Source organism: Dreissena polymorpha, chromosome 4 (genome assembly GCF_020536995.1).
Source record: "Dreissena polymorpha isolate Duluth1 chromosome 4, UMN_Dpol_1.0, whole genome shotgun sequence".
NCBI classification, from domain to species: domain Eukaryota; kingdom Metazoa; phylum Mollusca; class Bivalvia; order Myida; family Dreissenidae; genus Dreissena; species Dreissena polymorpha.
In genome coordinates, this window is record NC_068358.1 from 117,588,307 (window position 1) to 117,608,676 (window position 20,370).

At 34.2% G+C, this 20,370-nt stretch overlaps 1 protein-coding gene across 1 annotated transcript; it reads left to right on the plus strand.

The window, feature by feature from the left end:
- The first annotated feature begins 1,673 nt into the window (after window positions 1–1,673).
- LOC127877828 (GPN-loop GTPase 2-like) lies at window positions 1,674–20,287 on the plus strand. The gene is made up of 6 exons (XM_052424087.1): window positions 1,674–2,060; window positions 10,248–10,373; window positions 11,398–11,603; window positions 12,072–12,252; window positions 13,473–13,571; window positions 18,768–20,287. Exons 1-6 carry the CDS (start codon window positions 1,968–1,970, stop codon window positions 18,957–18,959), a joined length of 897 nt encoding a protein of 298 aa, XP_052280047.1. The 5' UTR covers window positions 1,674–1,967; the 3' UTR covers window positions 18,960–20,287.
- Window positions 20,288–20,370: the final 83 nt, after the last annotated feature.

Sequence of the window (20,370 nt, forward strand, 5' to 3'; positions counted from 1 at the left end):
GAATTGTTTTAGTCTTGGTAAATATAATCTGCCCTCTTTGCGGTAAATCGTAATTGATGGTTCTAATGAGGATTTTTTCGCACATGCGGAAACGTACAATCTTTCTACGTAATGACTTTAACCTTACGTGCTATGTATGCTAAATGTTGAGTATGCGAATTATTAAACAAGTATAGTCATTTAACGCTTACATATTATGATTAAGCTGACAATTAAGTCAATACTGGTAGTTTCTTATTATCTCGTCTGGACACAGACTTAATGCTTACAATACGTTACGTATGTAGTTAAAGCTCGAATGGTCAATGTCGGCTCGGGTACTACTTAAATGTACCCCGGGTACTCTTAAATATACTAAAATGTACTCTGGAAAGGAAAATATACCAACACGTACTTGGCCAATCAAGACTGTACCCGAGTATTTTTCCCGCCAAAAACCCGATGTCGTAAAACGCACTACGGAATGCGAAACAGAATTATCTTCAAAATAAAACTGCATCGACATCTTTTTGTTGTACGAGTTTCGATAATGTAGACGTTCAGATTCAGATGTAGAGATTCAGCTGAGTTAAAGACGGACCTGGATGCCATTGGAGAGTGGGAGACAAGATGGCAGATGCACTTTAACCCCAAGAAATGCCAGGTAATACATATGTCTACCAACAAGCGGTTCCGCAAAAAATAATTGAATAACCTTCATGGACACATTCTTGAGGACGTTGACAGTGCTAAGTACCTGGAAGTGACACTTACTGAAGACCTCTCATGGAAACAACATGCCGACAACACTGCAGCAAAGCTTCAAAAACACTCAGATTCCTGGGGAGGAACCTGTACTACTGCACCAAAAAAGCTTGAGAACGAACTTACCACTCCTTGTTTTACCAACCCTCAACTATGCAGTAGCTGCATTGGACCCTTACCAGGCCAGAGACAAATATGCTCAAGGATCTTGGATGGCGTCCACTACAGGAGAAGAGACAGGACCTTCGTCTGACCCTCCTTTACGAGATACAACACCACCTTGTAGATGTAGATCCCGGACCGATCCTATCACGGAGCGACACAAGAACTAGAGGCCTGGAAATCAAGATTGAAAAAGGCAACCCCACAATATACTGTCTACAAAAACTCGTTATATCCCAGAACTATAAGCCAGCGGAACCAGCTGCCGATCCTTGTAACTGACTTCACCTGCCTAGAATGGTTTAAGACTGCTCTGGCCCAGTTCAGAGCCTCACCCTCTAGGACAGCGTAACCAGCCAAAGCCTGTACATAGTTTTAATGCCCATATAGTCGTTTTGATTTTAAATTGGTAGAGACCCAGTGGCTGTTTCGTCCCTCAGTTAGGTCAACCGTACAGTCTATCAAGACTCCTGACCTTTACCGGAAGAAGAAGAAGACGTCATTTTGCAAAATATTGACATAACTATGTCCATAATGCATTTGACAAACATAGCCGACAACGACCAATTTAGAGTTTAGAATTCCCGGGTACGTTTTAGTATATTTATCGTACCCGGGGTACATTTAAGTATAATTAAGAGTACCCGGGGTACCTTTTAGTAGTACCGGAGCCGACAATGACCAATCGAGCGTAATTATTTAAGCAGCTAATTTGCCAGAATTAGTTTACTCTAACCGTTTATTTTAAATGTCACTTGTAACCTATACAACAACAACAACTAACGATACGAAAACAACAATGATGACTAAAAAGAAAACAATGTATATGTATTCATATGGACATCGGACGATGTCATTCACAGTGCACTTTATTAAAGACTAACTATTTTCATTCTTAACGTTTAAACATGTATTATTGTTAATGAATATTCGTCTTAGGGAACCTTTTACGTCTATTACATGTTTTCGCGAGCTGGTACAACATCTAACAAGTTTGATTTTTTTCAAATTGTTATGTTGATAACTTAAGAAAATCCGATAATACTCAATAGCACTTGGAGATGTTTGGTCAGCTTGTAATAGGACCCCCTGGTTCAGGGAAAACCACCTACTGTGCTGGCATGGTACAGTTCCTGTCAGGGTTTGGACGTGAGGTAAATTTTTCTATCAAATTTTGCACTTTAAAAAAATCACAATTTTGTGAATGGGGCTAGGTCCCTTTGGATTTGGAAAAATTGAAGTGTTTTGAAATAATATTGGAAATTTGTGTTGTTGTTTTTTCAATATTATTATTTACTTCTGTTCAACTTATAGGGCTGGATGGGAGATGAACACCCATCCCGAATTCACAAGGAAAAACACTGGTTATGCTTTGCATTCATTTGCTTCAATGTGCACATAGAAAATTTTACATATTTACATAAACTTTGGAGTGGAGTAGGCCATGTAGAGTTCGGACATTCCTTAAGCTACCAGACAAAGTTTGTTATTGCAATGGTTACCAGCGTTTTTTTCGCAATTGGGAAAAATACAGGTGCTAAAACCCCTGAAGCTGGGAAAATTTGCTTCATGAAATCTTCTTATTGGGAATTTTGCTGTTTAATTCCTTTGGTACTTAATTTTCCCAGTCCCATTCAAGTAATATTTCACATGCATTTTTTAAGATATGCTCAGTGTCAGTGCTCATATTGACATAAGCAGTGTTTTTTTATAGCAATTTTGGGGTCGATATTCGGCCCCTATCCCCTCTAGAAAGGGTTATCATTTTTCCCCAATTTTGTAGAAAAAATCCCCTCCAGAAGTTAAAAAAGAATTGTCTTATGATAAATATATCTCAAATTTATTTCATAAACAACTAACAAAGTATATAACTATAATGAGTATGATTTTGAATTATTATAAACTCATAATATGATTATAGGTGTTACCTAATTTACAGGCAAAAGCTTTTTAAGTATCAGAATGCATACATGCCATACATCCCGATCTCGGCGGGACATTCCCGCTTTTGGGCCCTTTGTCCCGCCGTCCCGCCATGAGACGATTTGTCCCGACATTCGTAAAAAACGATGTAAGGTGTATAGGTTCCCAATAAAATTCGCTATTCAAGCTCTGTTTCGCTATCACTTAACACCGCTAATCCCTTTATTGCCCCCCAATTAACAATCCGATTCTACTTATCGTTTGTACCAGTGTTGTTTATGACACCTTATCAGCGATTTATCGGCTAATTATTGATTTCATCAGGCATTCACACTATGGTGGTCTTCAAGATAGTGGTCGCTTATTGCTATCGATAGTTTTATTATAATAAAATAAATGTTGAAAATGTGTTTATTTTGTATTTGTTTGAAACGGTTTAAAAAACAATTGTTTTGTAAAATTAACGCTACGTCATAAATGAGTCTTTTACATTCAATGTTTAGTTCCAATATAGAGGGATATTCCGAATGTGCAATATACCAAAATCGCAACAAACAGTCCAATAAATGATACCCATCCTGTCTAGTGTAATTGTAATAAAAACAACGAGGTGCTATGCATGACACTTTGACCCTACTCCAATTAAGCTAAAAACAACGAGGTGCTATGCATGACAGTTTGACCCTACTCCAATTAAGCCGCGACAATTGAAAAGTAACAAACTGCGCATGGACACATGCTTAAAAAACATCGCAACAAACAGTAAAAGAGTTACCCATCTTGTCTTGTGTTATTGTAATAAAAACAACGTGTTGTTATTCATGACAGTTTGACACTACCCCAATACAGCGCCTGACAATTCACAATTCAGTTTAATCTGTATATTTATGAAGAAAACAAAATACGGAAATGTGTACGGCCGCGCATTCCGTGTGCAACTGATGTAACTGTTCGGTAGATAGTGTACTGTAACCCGTACTTTCAGTCAACTGGATAGCCTCCCCTGCGTTAATGTTTGCCATTGAAATTAATATAATGAGTATTGTTGTCGTAATGTTCTAGATTTTGTACTCTTAAACAGATGAATATTATCTTCGTTGTTTGCTATTGTCTTATTTAATAAAACTGTTATTGTTATGTTTTAGATTTCATGCTTCATATCAGATGTTTTATGTCTTGAATAAAAGTATCAAGAGTTTTTGTTAGTACTATACTGACTATAGTAAAGGTGGAATGATAGATCGTTTTAGGTGTCCTGCTTTTTGGTCAAATGTCCCGACAATTTTTTATGGAATGTCCCGCTTTTGACCTAAAAAATTATGGCATGTATGTCAGAATGGCAAAAAAAAAACCATAGAAGTTTCAAGTATTTAATGCATTGAAATAGATTTTATTCAAATTTGAAGAAGATTCAATTGTTACCTTTTTTAAATTAAAATTATTCAGCATATTGTGAGTATTTATTGATCATGCGGGGCGGAGTATCATGGCCGTCCAGCGCATTACTGTGTAGGAAATTCCCAACGGTAACCAAACAGTTACCAAACATTAACAGGATAAATAATGTATAATAACCTCCCCGTTGGTCGTATTTTGTGATAACCATAACTTGCATAAGTAAATGGGTAATTCAGCCATGCCAGGTCAATAAATACGCACAATATCTATGAGTTAGCGGTCGATAGTCGCATCATTTGGTATAAATAATAATAATTATGTTCAATGTCAAATATCTCTAAAAGCAACAGATGTAAGGTGTCTTCTGATTTGCTAACTTGTTTCATCAAATGTCTCAATTCAACTTGACAGCTTGCTAAGGCAGTTGCATTTAGCATACAGTACACTGATTTAACATAATCAATATCATGTGATGTGTCCAATCAATTTTGATTGACAAATTTGACAGTATTTTTTTTAATCCAATAAGTTTTAGATTGTCAAATAACACACACTACCTGGAGCTTTCTGCTGTATACCACTGACTTCATCAGAAGAATGATTTCTACTGTTGGGAAACATTAACACCGCTAATTGTCTTCTTATTTATTATCAATGTATAATTATGTGTAACAGCATAACAACATACTTGTTTCGAAATTAACATATTTAATAAATACAGGTATCTTGCAGGTTTCTAATTTTCTTTCGCAAACTATTGTTGAATAGTTTAAATTTTGTTGCCACTAAAAAACTGGCCATTTTGTAGCAATTCTTAAATCACAGTCTAAACTGCATACACTTAGCTCTATAGTTACAATTTGAATGCAAATATTAGAATGCATCATGAGATATCATCCATATTTTTTTATTTTAACATTCAAATAACACATAACACAGAAAAGGTATGTGGTATTGTGTGGAGATACAAAACACTTAACATCATTTATTTGCAAATAAAATAATAGTTACAAAATAAGTAATACTAAAACACTGTCATCAACCTACAGTACAAGAATATTTACGTATATGAAATAACAAAGCCATAAAACATTTATCATGGATTAACAAGTAACAACCAATTTATTAATTACACAATAGAAAGGAAATCATATTAATTGCATTATGCATTTACTAAACAAGCTATTTGCTACTGTATAGAATTACACTATCTTACTAAAAATGATCACAACAGGTACTTAGTGCCTTTACATACTTGTGGTAAGTTTTGTATTACAAGTTTGACATTTATTGGCAGACACTTGTCGATATACAGACTAAATTTGCATGGGAACTTTCATATTTTTTTCAGCATAATTGCCTTCAAATTGTTAATTTAACAACCCTTTGACATTGTTTTCACATCTAATCTTATTATACTATAGGTGATTTTTGTTTATAGATAGACAGATACAGACTTTTCAAAGTTCTATAAAAGTTCACACATGTTCCATCCAAGTTAACCAACAGATCCAATAAAGATCACCACAGATAATAACTGTGTGTATAGCTTGGAAATTTTGATAGTTCAGGAATCCCTCCTTTGTTGATTTCTGTAAACCAAAACTGTCAGTTTTGCTGGATAGAATGGCTTGTGTGATGCCCAGCTCTTGCCTTTGCAGGACAGCTTCTAACGAGAGCGCCGATGGCGTTGAAAGCATAGTTGCAAAATACAGGGAAGTTGCTGCTGAAGTAAATGTTTAGGTCAAAATATACTAAAAAGTTTCCTTATATGTTTCAATGTAAAAGCGACAAATTTGAGCGAAAATAAATACAACATTTTGCGCATAGAGACCCCCATAACCTTACCTTTTCTTGACGGGCATTCTAAGCTGAATCGATTTAAGCAATTAAAAAGATATGTCATGTTTAAACCAAAAAAGAATTCGACTCAAATCAAAATCGACTGTTTTTGCACCTTCTTTTTTTGGCCGTTTTCTAGTGGATTGTAACCTTTTGCAGTACCATTTTTTACTTTAATCTCTAATTTTATCATTTTTCAGGTATTTAATAGTGAACACCTATGCTTACCCTATCAATATCTCCAAACGATAAAACCAGAACAACAGTCTAAAGTGTAAAACATGCATTGAGGAAAATATGATGATTTGTTTAGAGAGTACAGACCATCATGACTCGATTATTCATGACTCGATTATTTAGTTTATTGTAACCTTAACAATTTCTGACATCACGAGTCGCCTCCCTTGTTGGTTCATGCTACCAAAATGTTCTATTTTTAGAAACGGGAATTCCAAATTGTGACGAATGTGAATGGTTACAAAATGACATAACTATGAAAATAAATAGGTAGAATTACATAATTTCACGCATACCATTATGCAACCATCCGTTTTCTTTTCCGACTTGATACATTTACGGCATTCCATTTAATATTTTACAGACACAACACTCGTCCAGAATTTGCGCGAATCCATTAAATTCGATGCAACATTTAAACCGTTAGCTCTACTCGTAACGTTAATTTCTGGCTCAAAGTAAATCATTTTAATTTCAATTAACACATCTCTGTTACTTTCAAACTTTACTTCATTAAATCCATAGAAAGGCAGGTCAGAATCCATGACATAAATCAGAAAACATTCATCGTACTCCACTATTTTTTTTTACACATTTACAAAGAACGAAAGTGCTTTATGCCCCACTTCCTATTGAGAATATGTTAATTTTTATTTATAATTAACCAATGAAATTCTACATATCCTTAAACCAGGGCCTAATGAATTTGACCTCTCCCAGAACAGTAAACAAAGGAAATAGAAAGGAGGTGTGAGATCACTATCACCAGAACAGAATTTTTTTACGAAGGAAATTTGTTTTAGTTTCTTAGAAGGTTTTTTCACGTAAAACGGTCTTAGAAAAATTCACTAAAAACGTTGTCAGCAATATTCTTTGAAGAAAACGTTAGAAAAACGTTTCTAAATAAAAAAAATGTTAGAATTACCATATACTATATTAAATAGATATTTCGTCTGATTTTTGATCAGGTAAGGCTTCATAATGGTCAACCGTTCCATGTCGGTTTTCGAAATGTAGCTCTAACATAAGCATAGTTGCGTAACCGCAACTATGCTTTAAACGGAAAACCAACAAATATCTTAAAATTTGATCAATAATGCAGACAATTTATAAATGTCTTGTTTTTTTGTTGATTTCGAATCTGGAAGATTTTTTACGTAAGATTGTGGTATGAAAATCCAACGGTATCGGATTTTGTGGTTTGAGGCCTAAACTTATTATAGTGATTTGTAACCTTTCGGGATATCGGTAAAGTGCGAGCAGACGAGTTGTTTATACGTTAAAAATTAAAGCTAAAAGTCTAAAAAGTAACATCTGAATATCTTTAAATTTTGTGAATAAATTTGTTTCTGATGGATAACAACGACAACTTACCAGAATATTGCTCATGATCACACGTAAAACTTCTTTCTGAGAGCGAATGGAAAATGCGTCATGAATTCTGACAAACAGTAGGGATTCGTTATTGAAATACCGCGGAATACTGGAAGAATAGAGATGCAAACTTTAATGCTTAAAACAAATAATTTTTTAACAATAGTTTGTGATTTGTCAGGATAATTATAACAATAAGATATCAAAAAGATCAAAGCAAATAAATTCGCCAGAAATCTGAGATTCGGCAATATATTTAAGACGGGTTATGTTCATGTAAATTGTGTTAGGTAAAGACTGTCACTATATGTAGTGAACCAGTTTTAAGCTTATACCCACTGAAGATGAGTATTCAGGGGAGATATCTGAGTAATGACTTAATTCTGGAAAGGTTTCAAAGAAAAACAAATAATGCGAGAATATTTAGTGCAATTCGCTACACAATTATGATGTCATTGATATAATTTTTCCCGAGGTATGTATTTACATGTGATTTAGAATATGTCAAAGTGTTTTTGGTTTGTTCAACGTCATAAATAGCATCGCGAAAATATATGTAGCGTGGCAAATTTTTTTGAGACGCATCCCTATGTGGTATTCTTATGTAATTTTATGTCTAAATTTCCATATGTATGAACGGTCAACGCCCGCTTCACGGGCTTTTGCCCGTATTAAATTAGTTTTACCCAAATAAGTGGACCAGGCCAGGAAAAAGCCTGATGTATCTATATTGTTCCAATATTTTTCGATAAAAGCATTCCAATTTGGTCCATTTTATTGATAAAAAATGCTCAAATTTGCCATTCTATCCATTAAAAAAATTCCCAGTTAGACTCAAATTGGTCAGGAAAACTGAGACTGTGCATGACAGCTGAACTGTCTGAAACTAATGTTGAACAAATAATTGATATATATTTAAGAAAAAGGACAGAGACATTCAGCTGTGAATATTACATTCATACATACATGTGTATTCATATAATAAATAACATTATATATAAAAGAGTGAATTTTTAATGTTCCCCTTTTCCTAAAAAAAGGTGCATTTTTCCCCATTTGGAAGGCCCCGCCACCATTCCCCTATTTGTAAAAGAAACACTGATAAGGGACCGACACTCACACTCTTCATATAGTCATGGGATTTTTCAATAAATGAGAGACTGGCTGTTGAGTTTCTGGGGCAGTCATACACAGTTATAGTTTTATTCAAAGCCATAATCTTGAAAGGCAGGTATTCATGAACACGGCAGTTATCTATGAGGCAAATGACCCTGTTAATTGTGTGTAATTCTTACTATTGTAACTCATTTCATTTACAGAAATGAGATCCTTTTAAGTAAAAAAAAGGTCAAAATCTATGGAAAAATATAAGCAAGGGAAATGGCCTGATTGATCAAACATGCTGTTTTATTAGTCCCCTACCCGTTTCACCTGAGGGGACTTGTGGTTTTTGCTCTGTGCGCCTGTGAGTCTGTCACACTTTTCTGGATCCTGCGTTAACTTCTTAATATTTTTTCATAAAACTTGGAACATGGATAGATGGCAATATGGACATTATGCACGTCATTTCATGTTGTTCCTACGTCTAAAATTCTGGTTGCTTTGGCAACAAATAGACTAGAAATACTGCTGAAAATGGTGGTTTTCTGGATCCTGCGATAACTTTAAAAGTTCTTAATATTTTTTCACAAAACTTAAAATATGGATACCGGTAGATGGCAATATGGACATTATTATGCACGTCATTTCATTTTGTTCCTGCGTCAAAAAATTATGGTTGCTATGGCAACAAATATATTTTATTAATCTGAAAATGTTGGAATTTCTGACAATGGTGGAGCAAGTAGGGGACTTATATTGCTTGACATAGTCTTGTTTAACCTGATTTAATTGAGTGAGATGCTTTTGTTTACACCCAACTACTCAATATTACAATGTATCTGTTCACTTGCTAGCGAAGCTATTTTGAAACAAAATTAAGGCAAATTAATTTGTGTAATTTTTCGTTGATTTGGAATGTGCAGTTGACTGGTACTTTAAAAAGAAGTAAAAAATTGCTCCTTGTGGAAATAATAAAAAAAAATCAGGATTTTACGATAACTCTTCAAGTACTCATGCTAAGTTGAAAAAATCCTATTCTTACTGCGACCATATGAAACCTGTCGGAAACTGCTGTTTCTTTCTTTGAGAATTTTTTGTTTTCCTGAACAGCAGTAGCCCATTTTTCAGAGGGCGAACAGACTATGACAATCATATGAGTCTTGTTCTGAGAAAACTGGGCTTAATGCATGTGCGTAAAGTGTCGCCCCAGATTAGCCTGTGCAGTCCGCACAGGCTAATCAGGGACGACACTTTCCGCCTAAATTGGATTTTTGCTAAGAAGAGACTTAATTTAAACAAAAGATTTCATGAAAGCGGAAAGTGTCATCGCTGATTAGCCTGTGCGGACTGCACAGGCTGATCTGGGATGACACTTTACGCACATGCATTAAGCCCAGTTTTCTCAGAACAAGGCTCATATTATGACATAAATAATGCAACTTGATTGAAACCCACATTCCTTTCAGGTTGCTGTTGTAAATCTTGATCCAGCCAATGACATGATGTCCTACAAACCAGACATCAATATAGCCGACCTGATCACCATCTCAGACGCTATGGATACCCTTAAACTAGGCCCTAATGGTGGACTGGTAATAATATTAGGGTGGATAATGCTGACTTCTTTTTTACTTATCAAACTTATACATATAATGAGCAGTGCTGATATAAAACTTTTTTTTTCAGCATTGCCATGCAAAAAGGCTTAGTAAGTTATGAAAACCTGTATAATACTGGGTTTGACTGGAAAATTGAGGGAAAAATGTGGAATGAAAGATACTTTGCAATAAGTTTAGCAATGGATAGTAACAATGAGTTTGTTCATAACACTATTATGTTGACTACATTAATCAAGACATTTTTTTCTTTTTCTATCGGAAGCTTTCAGTTTGCATTTAAATTATAACCTTTTCAAAAATTGATGTTGGACTGTTCATCAAGTCAAGACAATACTCTATTTGGTGTGTAACATCTTTTAGTGCTCCATTTCTAAGAATGTTCAAATCATGTCTCTTTGCAGGTCTACACTGACCAAACCATAGGGGTCACATGATTTATATAGACTTAAATAGTAAATAACTGTTACAAACAATTTCTCTTAAACTGCAAGGCTCAGAGGTGTTACATTTGTATTGTAACATCAACATAGACCTCTACCAAGATTTTTCAAGTTATGGCCATGGATCAAAACTTTCCATGCCCAATTGTTCACATGATTTATAAAGACTAAAGTTAACAAAAAATCATTGGTCTCTTAAACCACATGGATGACTGCTTTAATATTTGGTTTGTAACATATGATGGCCCTCTGCTACATGTAAGTCGGTTACTACCCAGCCCCATATTATTGAATGTTTGGTTTAAATTATCTTTTATTTACAAAATGAGTGATACTTTATGTCCATTTTTAAAAGAATCATCGTTTGACAATATCTGTAAATATACTGAGAGAAACCCATACGTTATTAACTAAGGCAAAGTTTCCAGTCTCAGTAGTCCTTATTAAACTACATTAAATTATAATACTAATGTAGACAAAATTATTCCTAGTTTTGTATAAATGGTAAAGTTTGGAGAATATGCAGAGAGTGAACTTAAATATGTTGTGTTGAACAGGTATATTGCATGGAGTTTCTAGAGAGTAACTTGGCCTGGCTACAGTCAGAGCTGGCAAAGGTCAAGGGCAAGTACCTGCTGTTTGACTGTCCTGGCCAGGTTGAGCTGTACACGCATAACAACGCCATGCGTAACATCGTGGCCCAGATGGTTGCCATGGATATCAGACTTGTAGCTGTACACTTAGTGGACTCCCATTACTGCAGGCAGGAATATATTTCAAATAAAACTTGAATCAAGAAATGCACTCAAAAAATGTATAGAATTGAAATAAAAGCTAAGCAAGTTAAGTGCCTTTCCTTAATACTTAAACTCCATCTTTAGTGGTAGTTATCAGAGTATAGATTTGGGGAAGTTTCTGATACTGTACAAAATGTGTTACTGTGGTTACGCTTTGCCATAGCAGTAGAAAACATCATGCTTCAAGAATAAACATGGTATTATATTTATGTGTTTTTTGTTATGGGGTATAACTGGTCAAAAGTTACTGCCTTCCTTATATAAATTTACATTTATTCAATTATAAAATAAACAAAAGTGTCTCTGTAAACCTTTTTATTTTATCAAAGTCATTTTTCTTAGCCAAAAAGTGTGTGTGGGAGCATTTATTAAGTTAGGGGTGTATATTGAGCTATATAACATAATTTTGAATTTATATCTGAACTTTTTTTCAGTGATGCGTCCAAATTCATATCTGTCCTGCTTACCTCCCTTACCACCATGCTGCAGATGGAGCTTCCGCATGTAAATGTTCTGTCTAAATGTGATCTCATACAGAAATATGGCAAGCTGGCCTTCAATCTGGATTTCTACACTGATGTTTTGGATCTTTCCTATATTCTTGATGAGCTCAAGGTAAAACATATAACACCCGTATTAATATGGTTTGTAAATCACTGTCCACATTAAATATACATTTTAAAAATGTTGGATTGTTTTGTGATGAATTGATTTTTATATCGTAACATAGTGGGAGGAATTTAGCATTGCATTAGTCCATTCATTTGTCTGTATTGTATGTCTCAGACTCCTTTAACTCCTGGGTGGATATAACTCAAACTTATAAGGCTGAATGACCAAAGTGTTAAGATGATCTTTAAAAAAGAATTTAGGCTGCAACGAGTTTTGGCAGAATAATGACCCTTTGTCTCTTTTTTACTAAAGAATATATAGCCCCAAAATTGTGTGCTTTTAACTTCTCTTTTCTGGCTAAAACTTTTGCAGTTGAATGCCTTAATGTGCAGATGATTTTAAAGAAAATAATCTGGTCTGAAATAACTTTTTAGAGAATTATGTCCCTTTGTCTGTTTTTTGGCTCCAACTATGCTGTTCACTCAAATGTTTGCATTAGCAGCTTTGGCAGCCTTGTGGTGCTCTGGTTAGGGTAACTCACAACATCTCAATTTTGTTGTGTGTACTACAGATATTCAATTGAAACTTTTGTATATGTGTTAAGGGTCATTGTGTGAGGTGACTAAACACGTTCCATAATTCTGACTGGCAATTTAGCAGAATTATGCTCACATTTTGTACTTAAAAATTTGATTAAGGTGAATGTGCAACGTTCTCATATCACTTTTTCTCCTATAGATATTCAATGAAAACTATACACATGTGTTTTGGTCTAATGCAAGATCTATGAGCTAAATTCCACAACTCTGCCTTGCAATTTAGCAGAATTATGCCCCTTTTTGTACTCAAACAATTCAGTTTGATGTGTACATGTATGTGTGCAAACACTCAATATTTATATTTTCTACAGATATTGAAATAAAACAGTGCATATGTGTTCATTGTCTTTATGACCATTTACCTACTAAAACCTATAACACTGACTATCCTTTAAGCATGGTTATGCCCCCTTTTGTTCTTAGAAGGCAGTATTATACCGTTGTGGGTAGCATTAGCAGATAGCATGTTATAAAAAAAGGGAAAGAGTCTTGTTTGCGTGTCTTGAATATTCATGCACCGCCTTTCCTCCAATCAAACATTTTGTTTAAAAGCAATTACATTATAATATATTATATCTGTTTATTGTTATGTTGTATCAAAGTTTTCCCGTTCTTATTTACTAGGAAGAAGAAGAAGACAGCAAGTATAAGAAGCTTAACAGCGCCATTGTGGACATCATACAGGACTACAGTCTGGTCTCCTTTGTGCCATTGTTTGTGGAGGTCAGTAGTACAGTTGGAGAGATGATTGTGAAACTGTTGATTGTGGTCTGGAAAATAGAGGCAGGTACAAGTGCTCCATGCTTGCCTTTCAAGTCACTAGTGTTTCAGTTTCATGATTAAAGGGACTGTCAACCGCGATTGACGAAAAATAAAAGTATTAAAATACAGTATTTTTTTTACAATTATTAGTTTATATTGATTAATATATCAAGACAGGTATATTACATTACTTGAAAAAAGTTGTTATGTTTTCATATTTTCAGTATATTTGGTAATATATTTTACTGGGTATGTCTACCAGGTAACTATGAGTTAACTATGAATAACGCAAGTAGAACCCAGGAATGCAAATTGTGCATGGGTAGTGAAATGTATTTATTTTACATATAAAATGATCAATCTACTTGCGTTATTTATAGTGTGTCTATCGTAATGTCATCTTTATTCGCGATGTACTTTGGATTTCATGTCGCAAAATTTTATTACCAAATATACTGAAAATATGAACTTTTTTCAAGTAATTTAATATACCAGTCGTGATATTTTAATCAATATAAACTAAAAATTGCACAAAAATATGGTATTTTAAAACTTCTTTTTTGTCATTTGCGGTTGACAGTCCCTTTAAAACTAAGTATTGATCTTCCTGTATGGAATCCTTTGATACAACTGTATAGGCATATGTAATGGCAGACAGATCAAAGGAAGGCAGACAGACAGACAGATCAGAGATTGATGGATGAATGCATGGATGGATGGATGGATGGATGGATGGATGGATGGATGGATGGATGGATGGATGGAAAACAGACTGGTATTGCTACAGAATTCTTTTGCCCATGATGAGCTTTTGTGGTAACTCTGCTGTCCATCATCATGAGTGGTTGGTCGTATGTTGTCAAGTTTACATGTAAGCTTGTTATCACTCTAGAGGTTATATTTTGTAATCAATCTTGATGATAATTTATCTTGACAATGTCTAGGCCAAGTTTCAATCTGGGTCATTCCAAGATCAGTATTTACAGTTACGGCTATTTATATGTGTATCAATTAGCATTCTGTCATTTAACCTGTTTAATTCAGTGAATATTCAAGAACTGTAAAAAAAACTTGCTCTGTCGTCTGAGTTATCCTGAATGGTTCATGTGAATCAAGGGATAAATTTATCAAACTTAAGAAGTATTATACTGTAGCACAGTGAGCTCTATGTACTGTGTGAAGCGGTGAAAAGGCATACATTGAAAGGATGAAAAATGAGCAAAATGTTTTTTTACTTAAAGTTTAAGTTTGCACAAAGTCTGGTCTCCTTTGTGCCATTGTTTGTGGAGGTCAGTAGTACAGTTGGAGAGATGATTGTGAAACTGTGCAGAGCTCCAGATAAGGTTTTGTGAAATTCTTAAATTACTACCAGATTTTCAAAAATAATTCTTAACTCTGAAATGTTATTCTTAACGTTACTACTAAGTTTTGGAAAATTATTCTAATTTTTTCTAAATGACCTAAAAATAAATAATGATGGTTATTTTCATGCAAAAAACATCAAAATAAACATACTAGCAACTTTATTTATACGAGTTCAACAGTGTCTTTTCAGTATTATACAATTTTATTTTCCCAATACCTTCATATGCCCAAACTGTGTTTAGATTGCATGCATGAATTTTTACATATTTCACATTTAAAACGGGTCTCCCCTTGAATCTTTTCAACGATTAGCCACGGGACTTGTCCCTTCCACTCGTTCAATGTTTTTTTGTGTGTTTAAGTTTGGACCCGTCGTGTCGCGTTTTTGTTTAGCTTTTCCGACTGTGTCGGCAACTGAACATACAACATCGTATAAGATCTTTTCTATAATGTCTTTCTAAACATTTAACTTCGGCTCACTTTGCGTACAATATGTTAAAAGCGTGTTTTTGGACGCTTTGCAGTCTTTTTAGGACGCTCTGGGCGCCGCCATTGTTTTTTGACAGATAGACTGTAAACGCCGCTTGTATTGGAAAAATGCGCTTTGTTAAACAAATCCGATAACCATTCTATATAAGCACCGCAAAGATCTTTAAAACGCGAAAAGAACTCAATAAAAATCGATATGAACCGATTTAACAATAATATTCGTTACTTGATTTTGTAATTCTTAATGGTACGACAAGATTTTAAAATAAATACGTAACGGACTTGAAAATAATTCGTAATTACGAAAATACGACCCTTATCTGGAGCTCTGACTGTGGATTGTGGTCTGGAAACTAGAGGCAGGTACAACTGCTCCATGCTTGCCTTTCAAGTCACAAGTGTTTCAGTTTCATGATTAAAGGGACTGTCAACCGCCATTGATGAAAAATAAAAGTTTTAAAATACCGTATTTTTTTTTACAATTATTAGTTTATAATGATTAAAATATCACGACTGGTATATTACATTACTTAAAAGTTGTTATGTTTTCATGTTTTCAGTATATTCGGTAATATATTTTACTGGGTATGTCTACCAGGTAACTATGAGTTAACTATGAATAACGCAAGTAGAACCCAGGAATGCAAATTGTGCATGGGAAGTAAAATGTATTTATTTTACATATAAAATTATCAATCTACTTGCGTTATTTATAGTGTGTCTATCGTAATGTCACCTATATTCGGGATGTACTTTCGATTTCATATCGCAAAATTTTATTACCAAATATACTGAAAATATGAACTTTTTTCAAGTAATTTTATATACCAGTCGTGATATTTTAATCAATATAAACTAAAAATTGCACAAAAAAATACGGTATTTAAAAAAAAAAAATTGTCATTCGCGGTTGACAGTCCCTTTAAACCTAAGTATTGATCTTCCTGTATGGAATCCTTTGATACAACTGTATAGGCATATGTAATGGCAGACAGATCAAAGGAAGGCAGACAGACAGACAGACAGATCAGAGATTGATGGATGAATGGATGGATGGATGAATGGATGGATGGAGAACAGAATGGTATTGCTACAGAATTCTTTTGCCCATGATGAGCTTTTGTGGTAACTCTGCTGTCCATCATCATGAGTGGTTGGTCATATGTTGTCAAGTTTACATGACATTGTAAGCTTGTTATCACTCTAGAGGCTATATTTTGTATCCAATCTTGATGATAATTTATCTGGACAATGTCTAGGCGAAGTTTCAATCTGGGTCATTCCAAGATCAGTATTTACAGTTACGGCTATTTATATGTGTATCAATTAGCATTCTGTCATTTAACCTGTTTAATTCAGTGAATATTCAAGAACTGTAAAAAAACTTGCTCTGTCGTCTGAGTTATCCTGAATGGTTCATGTGAATCAAGGGATAAATTTATCATCAAACTTAAGAAGTATTATACTGTAACACACTGAGCTCTATGTACTGTGTGAAGCGGTGAAAAGGCATACATTGAGAGGATGAAAAATGAGCAAAATGTTTTTTTACTTAAAGTTTAAGTTTGCTTAATAGTCCCCTACCGGTTTCACCAGAGGGGACTTATGGTTTTGTATCTGTCAGTTCGTCACTCTTTTCTGGATCCTGCGATAACTTAAAAAGTTCTAAATATTTTTTCATGAAACTTAGAATATGGATAGATGGCAATATGGACATTATGCAGGTCATTTCATTTTGTTCCTACGTCAAAAATTGTGGTTGCTATGGCAACAAATAGACTAGAAATACTGCTCAAAATGGTGTTTTTTCTGGATCCTGCGATAACTTTAAAAGTTCTTAATATTTTTTCATGAAACTTGAAACATGGATAGATGGCAATATGGACATAATGCACGTCATTTAATTTTGTTCCTACGTCATAAATTGTGGTTGCTATGGCAACAAATAGACTAGAAATACTGCTGAAAATGGTGTTTTTTTCTGGATCCAGCAATAACTCTAAAAGTTCTTAATATTTTTTCATGAAACTTGAAATATGGAAAGATGGCAATATGGACATTATGCACGTCATTTCATTTTGTTCCTACGTCAAAAATTGTGGTTGCTATGGCAACAAATAGACTAGTAATACTGCTGAAAATGTTTTTTTTCTGGATCCTGCGATAACTTTAAAAGTTTTGAATATTTTTTCATGAAACTTGAAACATGGATAGATGGCAATATGGACATTATGCACGTCATTTCATTTTGTTCGTACGTCAAAATTTCTGGTTGCTTTGGCAACAAATAGACTAGAAATACTGCTGAAAATGGTGTTTTTTCTGGATCCTGCGATAACTTTAAAAGTTCTTAATATTTTTTCATGAAACTTAAAATATGGATAGATGGCAATATGGACATTATGCACGTAATTTAATTTTGTTCCTACGTCAAAAATTCTGGTTGCTATGGCAACAAATAAGCTACAAATAATGCTGAAAATGGTGGTTTTCTGGATCCTGCGATAACTTTAAAAGTTCTTAATATTTTTTCATGAAACTTGGAACATGGATAGATGGCAATATGGACATTATGCACGTCATTTCATTTTGTTCCTTCGTCTAAAATTATGGTTGCTATGGCAACAAATAGACTAGAAATACTGCTGAAAATGGTGTTTTTCTGGATCCTGCGATAACTTTAAAAGTTCTTAATATTTTTTCATGAAACTTGGAACATGGATAGATGGCAATATGGACATTATGCACGTCATTTATTTTGTTCCTACGTCAAAAATTCTGGTTGCTATGGCAACAAATAAAAAAAATATTCTGACAATGGTGGAATTTCTGACAATGGTGGAGCCGGTAGGGGACTTTTATTGCTTGGCAATAGTCTTGTTATACATGTATATTGATATAAAGAAAAGTTCCAAAAATTTCCTCGAATTGTTAAAATGTAAAATCAATTAAACATCATAGAACACCAGGTTACTGAATATGTAAGAATGTAGGTTTTATGTAGATAAGAAGTATTTACTTGAAAATTGAGTGTATCTTGTCACACTGATGAAGATGAGCTTCGTTTATGGCCAAAGTGCTTTCAAATGTGAAAAAGTAGGGGTCAAGCAGTTTACCGTATTATATAATTAAAATAATATTCTATTAAATCACATTGTTTTTAAATAATACCTAATTTTATTTTATTCATGTTATGAAAGTAAATTTGACACCAAAATCAACAAAATGTATCGACGTCCTCATGATTTTGAATACCTTCATGATAATTCATTCAATACAAGCATGCAATCTCTGTTTGTTAAGGACAAAGAAAGTATGCTGAGGGTCATGAAGGCGGTGGACAAGGCAAATTGTTACGTGTTTGGGGACCTGGAGGATCGAAACATGCAACAGATGCTCTCTTGTGCCGTAGGAGCGGAGTTTGAATACGAGAAAATCAAAACTGTGCAAGAACGATTTGTAGATATGGAAGAAACAGAGAGCGAGAAAGGATGAGATGGAGATGTATAATGAGTTTAATAACACATCTTCTACCTTTAAGAGACTGTAAAAAACATTGGAAATGAAGTTACTGCAGTTATGTAGACAAGTGTTTTTGTCAATTGTATTTTAAATAAATATTTGTTTATAGATCACCATCAGTGAGTATATAAGGCTGTAGAGTCCAATCAATGTTAATGTAGCCACAAGAAATACTTGAATTTTTAATTATATCTACCCATCTTTTTCAATGTGAGTTTGCAAGAAGAGAGTCACTTATGATACAACAGATGTCATTAAGTAATGCACATTAAATGTTTCTGCCATGTATGACATCAGTATTAGACTTCTTTCTGCATATATATGAGTGCTGATTCCACAAAGAAAACGACACTGCTTGTTAGTGCATGAAGAAAAATCTGGAATTTCTATCATATAATATGAAGTTATTGTATTTCAATGTTCACATGTCAAATGGCAAGTGTAAGTAGACCATGTTCACTTTAAAGTTGTAACCAGAATCATTCAGTGTAATTATACACTATGAAAAATAATTTAACTGGTAATCAATAAAACTAAATGAGCCACTCTCAAAGAAAACAGGGCTTAATAAACAAATGTTAAATATTACATAAAGTTTTTAGGGAACAGTAATTGTTTGTGGTCATCAAATTTAAATGTCACTTTGTTTACTTAACATATTGCAATTGAGCCTTGCTTGGGGAAAACGGAGTGTAATGCATGTGCGTTATGCATTGTACCAGACAATCCTGTGCAGTGCACCTTGGCTAATCAGGAATGACACAATCCATATTTATGGAATTTGTATGCCCCTGGATCGAAAATGATAGGGGGTATGTTGTTTTTGGCCTGTCTGTCATTGTGTGCGTCCCAAAACTTTAACCTTGCTAATAACTTATGCAATATTGAAGATAGAAACTTGTTATTTGGCATGGATGTGTATCTCATGGAGCAGCACATTTTGAGTGGTGAAAGGTCAAGGTCATCCTTCAAGGTAAAATGTGAAATATATGGCTTCAAAGCGCAGTAGGGGGCATTGTGTTTCACAATCATAGCTCTTGTTTGTTACAGGATATCTGATAGTAACACAATTCCAGTCTGGACAGAACGGTTGGCCCTGATCAGCCTGTGCAGACCATCTGTATCTCCTGAATACGCCAAGATATAGTTTGGGGAAGAATGGAATTATTTCTAAAGAAATGTACTTTATTGATTTTTTTTATAGAAAGTGAAGTTTAAAAGTAATAATGTTAACATTGAATGAACATCCAATGCTAGAAACTGTGTTTTCATAGATGTATGTGCAATAAACATGTACCTGTGTTGTCCTGCTGCTTCTACTTTCACTGTAAATTAGTATACAAGCATATGCCATGGAGATGAAAACATTGGTTTCTTTATAAAA

Bases quoted from the DNA above. Each gene is read 5' to 3' on its own strand.
- LOC127877828 (XM_052424087.1), top strand. From the start codon at position 1,968: ATGTTTGGTCAGCTTGTAATAGGACCCCCTGGTTCAGGGAAAACCACC. The intron at 2,061-10,247 runs GTAAATTTTTCT...CATTCCTTTCAG, and splicing joins TGTCAGGGTTTGGACGTGAG to GTTGCTGTTGTAAATCTTGA. The intron at 10,374-11,397 runs GTAATAATATTA...TGTGTTGAACAG, and splicing joins TAGGCCCTAATGGTGGACTG to GTATATTGCATGGAGTTTCT.